The sequence below is a fragment of the Pleurodeles waltl genome, chromosome 3_1 (genome assembly GCF_031143425.1).
Source record: "Pleurodeles waltl isolate 20211129_DDA chromosome 3_1, aPleWal1.hap1.20221129, whole genome shotgun sequence".
Taxonomy (NCBI): Eukaryota; Metazoa; Chordata; class Amphibia; order Caudata; family Salamandridae; genus Pleurodeles; species Pleurodeles waltl.
Window position 1 is genome coordinate 1,981,732,186 of NC_090440.1, and position 13,185 is coordinate 1,981,745,370.

Consider the following 13,185-nt stretch of genomic DNA (forward strand, 5'->3'; position numbering starts at 1 on the left):
GCATCAACAGTAGCCTTTTATTCCTCTTTAGAGGATAAAAGACAAACAACAAGAAGCCATTAGCAGTGTGCATGCACTCACGATGTGAGTGTTGTAACTTATCTTCTCTTTGTACGTCAGCCAGCAGGTTGTGTGGCCACCGTTCTCCCTCAATCCACATCTTCTCATGATCAGAGATTTACCCACTGGTGAGCCCCATGCCAGGATCCTGCGATTTCTGCCTCCCTGGCCCACACTTTTCCACACCTGCACATGCCAACAGCTTGAACCACTCATGTGGCCCTCCTAGCCCCCTGCACGTAGCAGCTTGTTAGTCTCTTTTGGAATGATGCACCTTAGCTTCTCCACAGCTACTCCTTCCGTCTGCAGAGCTACACTTTACATTGCTAGTGATGACAACTAGGGGGCACAGCGGTGCCTCACTTTGCTGCCTCTGGTAGCTTGCTGTCAGTGATGAAAACCAGCCCCATAGGGACAGGTCATGCCACTCCGTTTACCCTTGCCTCGACCAAAGCCGTCACCAGTGTTATACTGAAGATGAGGCCGTAGTTGTGGGTGTAAATATAAGTATTTATTTATGTTCTCAGGGAGAAACAACTCAGCCATTCATCTCCTCTTGCATCCTCCGATCCTCTCCCCCAACCTCTATAGAATCCCCAACCATTCTATTCTGAGCTGATGTCAGACCGTCTGACATCAGCTCACAATACTACACATGTGTTGTACTGAAGACGAGGCCACAGTTGTGGGTGTAAATACAAGTATTTATTTATGTTCTCAGGGAGAAACAACTCAGCCATCCATCTCCTCTAGCATCCTCCGATCCTTTCCCCCAACCTCTACAGAATCCCCAAACCATTCTATTCTGAGCTGATGTCAGATGGTCTGACATCAGCTCACAATACTATACACCTCCCTTCTATATGAAAATTTCAACAAACATAAATAAGAAGTATGTCAGTCTCTTTGGAGGTTTTTACAGAACATAATATTACAGAAGTCAAATTACTACATCATATATAAGTATACTTTACAGAAATGATACTACTATATCATATAAATATATACATTAAAACTCCAAAGTCATATCAATCTTGGGCACTAAACATAGGGGGTGATTCTGACCGCGGCGGACGGCAGTCGCCGCCCGCCAAGCGGTTCCCGCCGAAAGACCGCTCCGCGGTCAAAAGACCGCGGCGGTCATTCTGGCTTTCCCACTGGGCTGGCGGGCGACCGCCGAAAGTCCGCCCGCCAGCCCAGCGGGAAACACCCTTCCCACGAGGAAGCCGGCTCAGAATGGAGCCGGCGGAGTGGGAAGGTGCGACGGGTGCAGTTGCACCCGTCGCGAATTTCAGTGTCTGCAAAGCAGACACTGAAATTCTTTGTGGGGCCCTCTTGCGGGGGCCCCTGCAGTGCCCATGCCATTGGCATGGGCACTGCAGGGGCCCCCAGGGGCCCCACGACACCCCATACCGCCATCCTGTTCCTGACGGGTGAACCGCCAGGAACAGGATGGCGGTATGGGCTGTCAGAATCCCCATGGCGGCGCAGCAAGCTGCGCCGCCATGGCGGATTCCCATGGGCAGCGGAAAGTCGGCGGTACCCCGCCGGCTTTCCGCTTCTGGCCGCGGCTGTACCGCCGCGGTCAGAATGCCCGGCGGAGCACCGCCAGCCTGTTGGCGGTGCTACCGCCAACCTCCTCCATGGCGGTAATTACCGCCAGGGTCAGAATGACCCCCATAGTCACTTAGAGAAGCCGGACTTTATACTTTTCTGCCAGACTTCCTTGGTGAAATTCCATCTTCATTTTTGATGTACTATCATCCTTCTCTCTTTGTGAGGCATCCTTTTCCTTATCATCCCATTCTTGCTGGAAATGACTCTCAGCGTCATACAACATATTTCCTTTATATATTACCACTCTGTTGAGATTCCACAGTTGGTGATCCTCAGTTCTTATGGCATTAGTGAAAACTTTGATAACTCTCATAGCTTTCAACAGTTTGTTTCCACACACATGCCAACCTGGCTATTATGACAACATCACCTTCTTTTACAGCTGTTAATTTGACGAAGTGTTTTTCATCAAAATGTATTTGTGTTTCTGAATTTCAAGGCCTCTCATATCCTCCACTGTTTGGATTAAACTTTTGGTTTATTACTTCCTAAAAATGTATTTACCCAAGATGGTTCTAGAACAGTATTGGGGTGTCTTCCACAAAACAATACAAATGGGGACATATCCGTGGTTGTGTGAGGTGTGAACCTGTACACCCCAACCCTTTTGGATACTTCTTCCCGCCAATTTAAACAATTGTTTTTAGCCAAAGAAATGGTCTCGTTTAGCACCCGTTTAAATCTTTCCACCATTCCATTGGATTCAGGGTGATATAGAGCACATTTTTTGTGTATAATTCCACAACCATGAAGGAAACTCTTCATTTCTTTAGAAACCAGTTGCACTGCATTGTCAGTTAATGTTTCAGGGAGACCTTCCCTTATAAAGAGGTCTTTCAAAAAATTAATTACATGATGTGTTTCAGTGCCTCTGGAAAAACATATTTCAGGCCATCGGGAGTACATATGCATCACAACTATGAGATAACTTTCCTGGTCATCCCCATGTATGGGTCCTAAAATGTCTAAGGCAATGTCTTACCAAGGCTCACTAGACCGATTCCTAATTATCATAGGTTGAGTCCTTGGTTTCATGCTTTTTTCACTCAAAGCATATTGCATGCATTCTCTCACCAAACGTTCAACTTGAGTATCCATTCCCGGCCACCAATAACTTGATCGTAACCTTTCCTTGGTTTTTGAAATACCTAAGTGACATTTATGAGCTATATCCAACAATTCTTCTCCTAGTTTGACTGGAGGAACTAATCTAGTCACTCGTAACAATAACCCATCATTAATGGATAACTGATCTTTCACCAACCAAAAACTTTTGCATTGTACACCTTCTTGTTGTTTGTATTTCCAGTCAGAACAGATAAGATTTGTCACCTTTTGTAACGTTTCATCTCCCTTTACCTCCTCATGCGATCTTTCTTTTGATATTATCTCATAATCAACTTCACAAACAAACTCTGTGTAATCGTTGGCAGCATCAAAAACTTGGTCACCCTTTCTTTCATGCACTAATCTATACAACATATCTGCTAGCAAATTTTCCACACCTGGAATGTACTTCACACTAAAATTATACTCTTGTAAGCTTACGTCCCATTTATAGATTCTAGCCGAAATAGAATCAATTCCTTTCTTATTGAAAACCTCACACAAAGGTTTGTGATCTGTTCTTACTGTAAAAGTACTTCTCCACAAAAACTTCTTCTATTTTTTTTTATTGCTCACTGAACCGCAAGGGCTTCCCTTTCGGTTACAGAGTACTTGTGTTCTGCACCTTTCAAACTCCTTGATATGAACGTGATAGTATTTTCAGGACCACACCGTCCTTGTTGTAACATTGCCCCAAGACCTTTGAGGCTGGCATCAATGGTAATAATTGAGCTTTTCTTTGGATCAAAATTCTTACATTTAGGTGCCTGTGCTAATTTGCATTTAATTTAATCAAATTCTCTCTCACACTCATCATTACAAGAGAAACTGACTCCTTTTTTCAAAAGACCCCTTATATTGTATGTATTATCAGCAACATTTTTAAAAAATTTGTGATAATACTCTGGCATCCATAGAAAACGCATCAGTTCTTCTTTAGTAGTGGGGGGGAACCATTTCCTGAATGGTATTCACGAGATCTTCTTTGGAAATCATTCCTTCACCTGTTACAGTATGGCCTACATAATCAATAGTATTGATACCAAACCTGCATTTGTCTAATTTTACAGTAAGATCATGATCACATGACCTGCTCAAAACTTGTCTGACTTGCATCATGTTCATTTTTTTCTTTTCCATTCACAAGTATGTCATCCTGATATATACAGACCCCATCTATTGCTTTCAATAGTTTTTCCATAACCTATTGAAAAACAGATGCAGCCGATATTAAACCAAAAGGGAATCCGGTATTTTTAAATGTTCTGAACGATGTTATGAATGTGGTAAAGGTCTTTAGGCAACTCTTCTAACTGTATTTGATGATAGGCTGAAGCAAGGTCGATGGTACAGAAGACCTTTGCTTCTCCTATCATTGTTAATAATTCAGATATCCCATCCTCGTCGCCTGTGTTGCAATCAATGATGGATGCTCGTAGCTTATAAAAGAAGTAGGTTTATTAGCTTAGTTGTAGGTTACAGATAAAGCCCCACCAGGAGAACATCCTGCCTCTCAGCCCTTCTCACTCCAACTGTCCACATATCCAGGCACAAACACTGCCAACATTCCAACCATACAATGACCTCCTTCACTGGCTGAGCAGCAGGGAACATTAAGGTAGTGGGCAGAATGCATACGATAGCAAGAGGCCACAACACATTGTTTAACGCCAGTATTCCAGCTCCAATGTTCTGAGTCACTCGCATGTTCCCAGCTTTGTTCTACTCAGAATCACTTTCTCTACATGTTCTGTCAGTGTATGGATCACCGCGTGTAGTGCTTTATCAGGATATTTCATGATATAGAATGGAAGAGCAGGAGATTAATAGATTCATTAGCACACAGATATTCTGCCAGAAAAAATCTCCCATGAAGCCCTGATACTTATTTCCCATATTCCATTATTTGTAGCACTGTAGGAACATGTATGCTTGAATGTTTGACGTGGCGAGCTATACAGGCTCACTCTTCGACATTGTTAGATACCTAGGGGCCAGATGTAGCAAAAAAAGATTTTGCGACTTGCAAATTGAGAGTCATACCGACTCGCAAATTGCAACGCGCAAACTAGTATGCAGAAAGGTGTCTCAGACACCTTCTGCGACTCACTATGGGGTCGCAAAGACCCACCTCATGAATATTAATGAGGTGGGTCGCAAAGTGCGACCCCATAGCGAGTCCCTGCACTCACAGGGATGGTGGCCTGCTGGAGACAGCAGACCTCCATGTCTGTGACTGCTTTTTTTAATAAAGCAGTTTTTTTATTTTTTATTGCACCCCGTTTTCCTTAAAGGAAAACGAGTTGCAATTCAAAAAAATAATGAAACCATTTGGTTTCATTTTTTTCAGAGTAGGCAGTGGTCCATTGGACCACTGCCTGCTCTGAAAAAATATTTTCAGCGACATTCACAAAGGGGAAGGGGTCCCATAGGGACCCCTTCCCGTTTGCGAATGCGTTACAACCCACTTCAAGTGGGTGGTAACTGCGAGTTGGTTTGCGACCGCTTTCGCGGTCACAATGCAACTCAGCATGGCGATGCGGTCGCAAATATGGAGGGAACACCCCTTCCTATTTGCGAGTCCGATTCACATTTTGAGAGTCGGTACCGACTTGCAAAATGTGAATCTGCATCGTGGTGGCAGTTTTGCATGTCGCAAACTGCGTTTTTCGCAGTTTGCGACATGCAAACCGGTTGCTACATCTGGCCCCTAATGTCTAGTCGTATTTCCTAGTAACAAAATTGACGAAATGCTCCTAGTGAATTAAAAAGCCTTTCTGTGGTGCGGCTGAAGCCTTTTTTCTTTAGTTCCTGTCCTTAAAGGACATTATTCTACTGAGATTACAGTAAGGGCCACTGGCATTATGCTCGGGAGGAGGGTCCATGTTATTTAAACGGGTTGACTAGATTATGTGGTAAGAACAGGCTAATTAGGCAGAATAAAGTGGCACATTTTTTGGTTGCATTATTTCTTTATTTTGCAATTTCAATGCAAGTTTCTATTGTATGACCAAACAATCCACCTCATCAGTACAAGCCTAGCACCTGATTACAGCGATGAATAGTGTACCCTGGTATTACTTCAGATGAAGTTTCCTCAGTCGAGCTGGTACACAGCTCCCTTTATTCTTCACTCTCATTTCTCTCGCCAACTGCTTCATGCACAATCAGCTCTAGCGTCAATATCCTGTGATGACATCACAGACAAGCTGCTCCTCTGACTGCCTGTAGAAAGTTCCTGGAGTGGAAGCCCACAAACTAATCACCAAAACTGACCGCACTCAAAATGTAAGTGCGTGAAATCTGATCTAAAACCGTACCCAGTCTAAAGCAAAATGAAGGCCCAGGTCAGCTGCCGCCCAGTTCTACTTCCCAGGTGTACTTAAGGTGATTGCTCGCCTTCTGTGCGCTACAGATGGCCACTGTGTAATGTTTGTCTCTTTTGGAGTGTGCACAGTGGCTCGCAAAAACATATTTGTAAAAATGTGAAAAAGTAAATAGTTTCATGAAATAGTGAATGCTTGGGCCTTTTTTCCAGCATAATCGATTGGACTGAAGCAGTAACATTATTTAAAGGAGGAATACAGCTATTGTGCAGAGAAAAATAAAATGTAAAATGCATGCTAAGCTGTTTTAAGTGTTTGTCAGGCGCAGCCTGTCCTTTAGGGTGGAGGGGCCCACCCCCCCACCTTTTGCCCCTCATGAATAGTGCCGTCAGGCTGAACAGACATTCTTCATGTTCATGTCAGGCAGCCAGGAGCAGACATGCGCGATTTGCGCAGACTCCTGGCTGCCTGAGCTGAACTTTGCTGAGCTGAAGAGGTCACAGCTCCTGTGGGCGTGACCTCCTCGGCTCAATAAAGTTGCCTCGAGGCCCTCCCCCGGGTGACAAGGGAAGCGTCACCCACTGACTTCGACCTGGGCACTTCAGGTTTAAGCCCTGAAGCGCCCACGACGAGTGTCAATCAGTGACACCTTGTCACAGAGTGGGGTGGGGTGGGGTCAGCAGTCTCACTGATCCCATCCCACTCTGTGACGAAGTTGGGACTGCTGCCTTCCCTCACTGGCTGACTCAAGGTCAGCCAGTGAGGAAAAGCAGCAGTCCCAACCTCCGAGGCTGAAGGTAAGTGTGTGTGTGTGTGTTTGGGTGTGTGAGTGTGATCTTACTAAATGAATATTTGGTGCATGCATGTTTGAATGTTGATGTGGGTGCGTGCGTGCGTGTGTGTGTGAAAGTGTGAGTGTGCTTCCCGCCCACTACCCTCCCTTCTAAAACTGCCGACCGCCACTGGTGTTTGCAGTGATATATCACTCTGACCGTGACTGGCATTACTTATCTGCCGTTACATTTTATGTTTCTGTGCTTTTTGTAATAACATAGTAGAGTTGTATTTTTCTTGTTAGGAACATAAAACCTTTTAGTCTAAGTGACTGAATTCTTTTTTTACTCCTGCAGTGGATTCTAGTGATAGCGACTCTGAATTAAGTTCGTCTAGTATGGATGACAAATCTTCTCTGGTGGGATCAAAGGGGCAGCCGAACAGAAAATACAGCAAAGAATCTGGTAAGAAAAACTGTAATTCCTGATCTTTTCACAGAGACCAAGGCACTGCACTTTCCTATTTTCTTTTATTTGCTATAAGCGCAGCTGTTGTAGTGTAATAGAGAAGTGCAAATACTTCTAAATTTGGGACATGTTATGAAAGATCTGCTACTTCATCTGTTTGCATAAACGTAAAAGTAGGAAATCCCTTATAAATATGTTATACATGGTACATGATCCCTGCATGAGTTAAAGTAGACTTGCTCTGCTCCTCAAGCAAATGCAAGTGAGAAGATTTTGGGAAAGGTTTGCTTCTGAAATTATGGATTATCGGTCCTTTCAGAAAGGCGTTTCTCTCCATGATCCCACAACTACTGGAAACAACTGTCTTGTGCAGTCGGCATTAGAAGCACGATACTGGGGCAAAAAGGTGATTACATTTTGCTAGCACTAGCATCCATGAGTCATCACTCAGTGAAGGGAAAACATAACTAAATTCCAGTGGATAGGCGTGTGATGTTTCTCCCTGGCATTGAGTGAGATATAAATGATTACAATAAATATTATGACCTGGCAACCCTGGTCATGGAAAATAGGCCTTAGTGACTTATACTCCTACCTGGACTACCGCCCATTGGATGAAAGCCATTTATAAGGTTACTAATTGACGAGACTGAGATGAAATAACTGTGGGCTCTTTAAGGAATCCCCAGAGGATGGTTTCATCTAAATGTTTTCCTGGTGGGCCAGGCAGAGGTAAGGGAAGACAGCTTTACTTTGTACTGGAAGTTTAGTACTCCAGAAGTGCTCATGGAGTAGAAAAACAAGCTGTGGAACCAGGGTTTTCAGTGCTCCCTGGTAAGGGGTTTCCAGTCTTCTCCGTCCCTCTGCCTTCTGTCACTGGTATTACAACTTCTGCCTCAGTAGATCCACATAGGGGCGAAGGGGTGAAAAGTCACTGCTCCTCAGGTCTTGCTTGGGCGCTATCTGGTTCGCCTCCTTGTTACCTGGAGATCTGTTTGGTGATCCAGGGAGTAATGCGCACCTCCCTTCCGGGCTTCTGTCACTCTTCGTGGGGCAGTAGTTGCCTCACAAAGCGCCTCCCATAGAGTTTGCCATGGTCCAAGCAGACTGCTCGTGTATGCCACGTGCGCCTTCGTCGAAGTGCTGAATCAGCATTTGGTGTATGTGGCGTCAAAGCACAGCTGCAGCCGTGTGAAGCGTTTGAAAATGACGGAAATTCACAGAAAATTCTATGCATCATTGGTCAAGAAACTACCAGCAAGGCCATACAGAATAGGAACAGCACTACTACGCAGTATAAAGCTATACAGTATACGGAGCGCTACTGCTGAGGGCGGACACAACCAGGTGTTGAAATGGCAACAAATAGCAACAGTAAATTACACAATAACGCTACGATCAAATGCACTACAAGGCAGAGATCAAGCAGGTGCCAAAAGAGCATAAGAACGCCTGAAAAAGCAGGTACAACAAAAGGTCATCTGCTTACCTGAATCGATTAAAGAGAGTCATCATACTTCTGCTAAAAGTAGCCCCAAGAGAAGTGCCTGGGGTTGTGCTTACAGAGCCGTCCATACCTGCAGTGACGAGAGGCCTAGTAGCAGGCCGTTCTTCCAATGGAGACAAAGAAAGGGGCCACATTTCCCATAGGCATAAAAGATGACCCCAATGCCAGCAAGTCACAGGGCTAGGCTGATGGTATAAATGGAACCAATCTTGATTTCTGGCAGGTGAGTTCAGAGAGAGCACCAGTCACAGTCTCAGCTAATCCCATGAACAGTTATAATGCTGCTGCAACCTTCCTGAAACCACCTCCATCCTTTGCTGTCGTCAAAAAGCAAAATATTGACAATAGATCGACTGCTTGGATAGAGACGTCTGATAAATTAATTGATGCCCTAGAGAAACAGATAACAAAAATATATCAAATACCTCAAAAATCTTGCTGGTGATGGTGTAAAGGAAGTCATAAAGGCAATATTGCAAGCTAATTAAGTTACGTACAGTTAATATAAGAACCCTTGAATCTCAAGTTCAATCCAATTCCGAATGTAGATTACGAAAAATCCATTTTCAGTCAAGAATGACAAAGGGTTGCTGAAACCATAGATGAATTTATTAAGAGACTGGATATGCTTGTAAAACACTGCAGATGCAATTAATTTAATGACAAAGAAGCATTACGCCTCAGAGTTATTGACGGATGCCCAACAGATTCTTTCAGACGCCGAATGTTGAGATAAACTCTTAGTCTGGAGTGAGTTCTCATGGCTGCCAGAGCATGTCGATTTACAAGATGCTGACATGGAAGCTGGAGGTGCATAAAGTGAGTCAGTTATGAATATAAAAAGCAAACAGAAGCACATAGCTGAAGGACACAAGGTAATATCTCCATGGGAAAAGAAGTTGTGTTTCAGATGTGTATTGTCATTGCCACACAAAAGTAAATGTCCTACCATTGGACAGATATGCAGAGGCTGCGGTAACGAGAACCATTTTATGGCAATTAGCAAGGCAAAGGAAAAATTAAGTGAAAAATGGCGACAAGACAAAATAGCCAACCAAACGTTCGAGAAGCAATGCCTGACGCATGCCCACAAAGGCAAGCTGCAACATCAGTTGAGACAAATTAACAGCAAAGTCAATCGTAATCTAAATCATCGTCAAAAAGTTTGTCAGTGTCAGTATCAAGTGAAAGAAGAAGATGATTGTGCAATGTCAATATTTAAATATGCACACGTTGGACTGGCTGCATGTAAAGAAGAATACCAGGGCAAAAAAAAGTCAACATGAAAAAGCACCCAAGTCTTTCAAACATTGTCCCATGATTACACTGAAAATAAATGGTTGTTTAATAACAGCTTTCATCATCAACAGTGGTGTCTCCCTAAATATTATGCATGAGAAGAAATATAATGACTGTCTCCATTGCCATGACTGGCACCATTGTAAACCAAAGTGTACACATGGGCTGCATTGACACCCTTGAAAAGTAAAGATCTATGCGTTGCAACTATGAAACACAAGAAAACAAAATTGCAAGTGCCCATTCACATACTTCAAGGTATGGTGTCAAGTGCCTGTTTACTCAGCTTCTGCACAGCTGCTGATATGGGATATGAAAACTACAATACGAATGCTCATCATGAAATAGTAAGTAATTTCCCTTCATTATGTCATGGATAAGGAAAACTCAAGACTATGAAAGCACAATTGCATATTAATGAGGATGTAATTGTGGTTGCTCAAAGACACAAAAGAATTGAATTTCATTTACAAGAAGCTGTTGAAAAGCTGTTGAAAAGCTGTTGAAAAGGAACTTGAATCGTTATGTAAACACGGTATCACTGAGCGTTCTACTGGACCGACACCATAGATTTATCCCATAGTGGTAGTGCCCAAAAAGGGCAGTACGCATCACTGGGATATGCAGCAAGTGTGCAAGGCAGTTGCAAAAGCACAGTATCCAGGTACGCACATTGCTGACATTATAACACAATTGAATGGTGCAAAGATCTCTCGCCTTGATTTAAATAAAGAATATCATCAATTAGAACTCGGAGAGATACATTACAACCTTTTCTATACATATTGGTCTGGTTCAATATAAAAGACTAAGGGCCTGATTACGATCTGGGTCGATGGGGTTCTCCATCACAAACATGGCAGATATCCCGTCCATCGTATTACAAGTTCCATAGGATATAAGGGAACTTGTAATATGGCAGATGGGATATTTTTCACGTTTATGACGGAGTAGCCCATCAGCCAAGATCGTTATCAGGCCATACGTTTTTTTGTGTCATCAGCTGCAGAGATTTTCAAGATGTCATTAGATGTATCATACAGCCTATGTAGATGCTTTCAGTTATAGTGATGACCCTGCACAGGAGGAACACGACAAAGCTCGAAGGCAAGTGTGTCATTTACTTGTTGATGCAGTTTAAAGCTGAATGCTGAGAAATGTGAATTCAATAAGACAAAGCTAAAATTATTTGGTAATATATTTTCTGATGGGAGTATGCTGCCAGATCCAGCTAAAGTACAAGCATTGTCAACTGTCAGTCCCCCACAAATTGATTCCATGCTACATTTATTCCTTGGCATGGCCGGTTACTGTTCCAAATATATACAAGACTTTGCCACTGTAAGTGCTTCATTGAGAGAGTTGATGAAAAATAATGTTTCTTTTTACTGGTCACATGAATGCGAGCATAGTTTTACCATTGAAAACACTACAGAAGTGGCATATTTAAATCCAAAGTTGCATACAGAAGTTTTTGATACTAGCCCAGTTGGGTTAGGCATTATACTTGCTCAGCACAGCGGACAACCAAATGCTCGAAGACGTATTGTGGCTTATGCAAGCAAGAGTGTATCCCAGACTGAACGTGGTTATTCACAACCTGAAAAAGAAAGTTTAGGTGTGGTGTGGGCTTGTGAAACCTTTTGCGCTTGTGACAGAAGATCAAGCATTGTTGAAATTGTTTGGTAATTGAAAATCTAAGATTTGTCCACCCATTGAACATTGAGGCCTTTGATTACAAGAGTACAACCAAGCAATTGTGCATCGTCTAGGGAAAGATCAAAACCCTGCTTACTACTTCTCCAGAGTGCCTATACAGTGTCAAGGTAACCCATTTAAGACCACTGAGGCCTACATAAACTTCAGCTGTTATTTCGTTGGAACAAATAGTCACTACCATGAGTCAAGATAGTGACATGTTAAAACTGAAAGTTATTATTACCCATCAGTCATGAAACTAACATACTCAACCTCTCACCAGTGACAGTGGGAGAACTGTCTATGACACAAGAAGAAATTATCCTGAGGGGTTGACGAAGTTAATTCCAGGGAGTCAGTGACAACAGATGATTGAAGTGGCCCATAAGGACAAAGTGGAAATGTTGCCACTAAACAAGCTGTCTGAGATTAGGTCTGGTTTCCTCATCTTGATGAACTTATTAAAAGAGAGCTGAAGGCCTGTCATCTATGTATCGGCCTGTCATCAAAAATCACTCAACATCCTTTAAGTATTTCAGAGTTGCCAAATCACACATGGGAAAGAATTGCTGTTGATTTTTTTTTGTCCACTTGCCCCCGCATAGAATTAGATTAAAGCCCTGGGGAGGCAGCGGTCCCTGGGGACATGGGGGTGGGGTCAGAGGGGTGCGGCCCCTGTCATAGAATTAGATTCAAGCACAGGGGAGGTGGTGGTTCCCGGGGCTGTGGGGGGGCTGCAGCCCCTGCACACAATTTGTTAATTTCCCCGGGGAGTTGGGGGTCCCCGGGGCTGCGGGGGGCATGTGGCCTCCCTGCTTTGAATTAGATTAAAGCCCTGGGGAGGTGGCGGTCCCCCGAGCTGCGGGGGTGGGGAGCACGTGGCCCCCAGCATAGAATTCAAGCCCCGGTGGTGGGGGTGGAGACGGTTCCTCTGCATAACTTTTACTCTTAGCCCCAGGGAGGTGGCTGTCCCCAGGTGGGTGGAAGGGTGGGGAGGGGTCGGTGGGATGGGTGGCCTCCTCCCTTACAATTCATGAAAGCCCCGGGGAGGAGGTGGTCTCCGGGGGGCCCCGCATTATATTAGCAATGTCCCTGGGACTTGGCCCACCCAGGACCCGCGCTTTGTTTTGTTTAAATTTTGCCAGATCTGTGGATCCGGAACGAATTGCAGTGAAATTTTTTTTTTAAAAAGAAAAAAGCTTTTAGCCCTTGAGGGGGTCCCAACATGGCTGCCAGTACTTACCTTGTTGAAGTTTTGGAAGCCAGTCAGATCTCAGCACGAGATCAGCAGGGGTTGTGAATCCTTTGCGTCCCTGCCTACACAAATTTG

General features: G+C 43.9%; 1 protein-coding gene across 9 annotated transcripts in view; it reads left to right on the forward strand.

Moving 5' to 3' along the window:
* RPH3AL (rabphilin 3A like (without C2 domains)) overlaps positions 1 to 13,185 on the forward strand; it is a 920,330-nt gene that overhangs the window by 869,054 nt on the left and 38,091 nt on the right. For all 9 annotated transcript variants that reach the window (XM_069226390.1, XM_069226384.1, XM_069226389.1 and 6 more), the window contains one exon: positions 7,241 to 7,348. In XM_069226390.1, the coding sequence (XP_069082491.1) occupies positions 7,241 to 7,348 (108 nt within the window). The remainder of the gene's footprint in view (positions 1 to 7,240; positions 7,349 to 13,185) is intronic.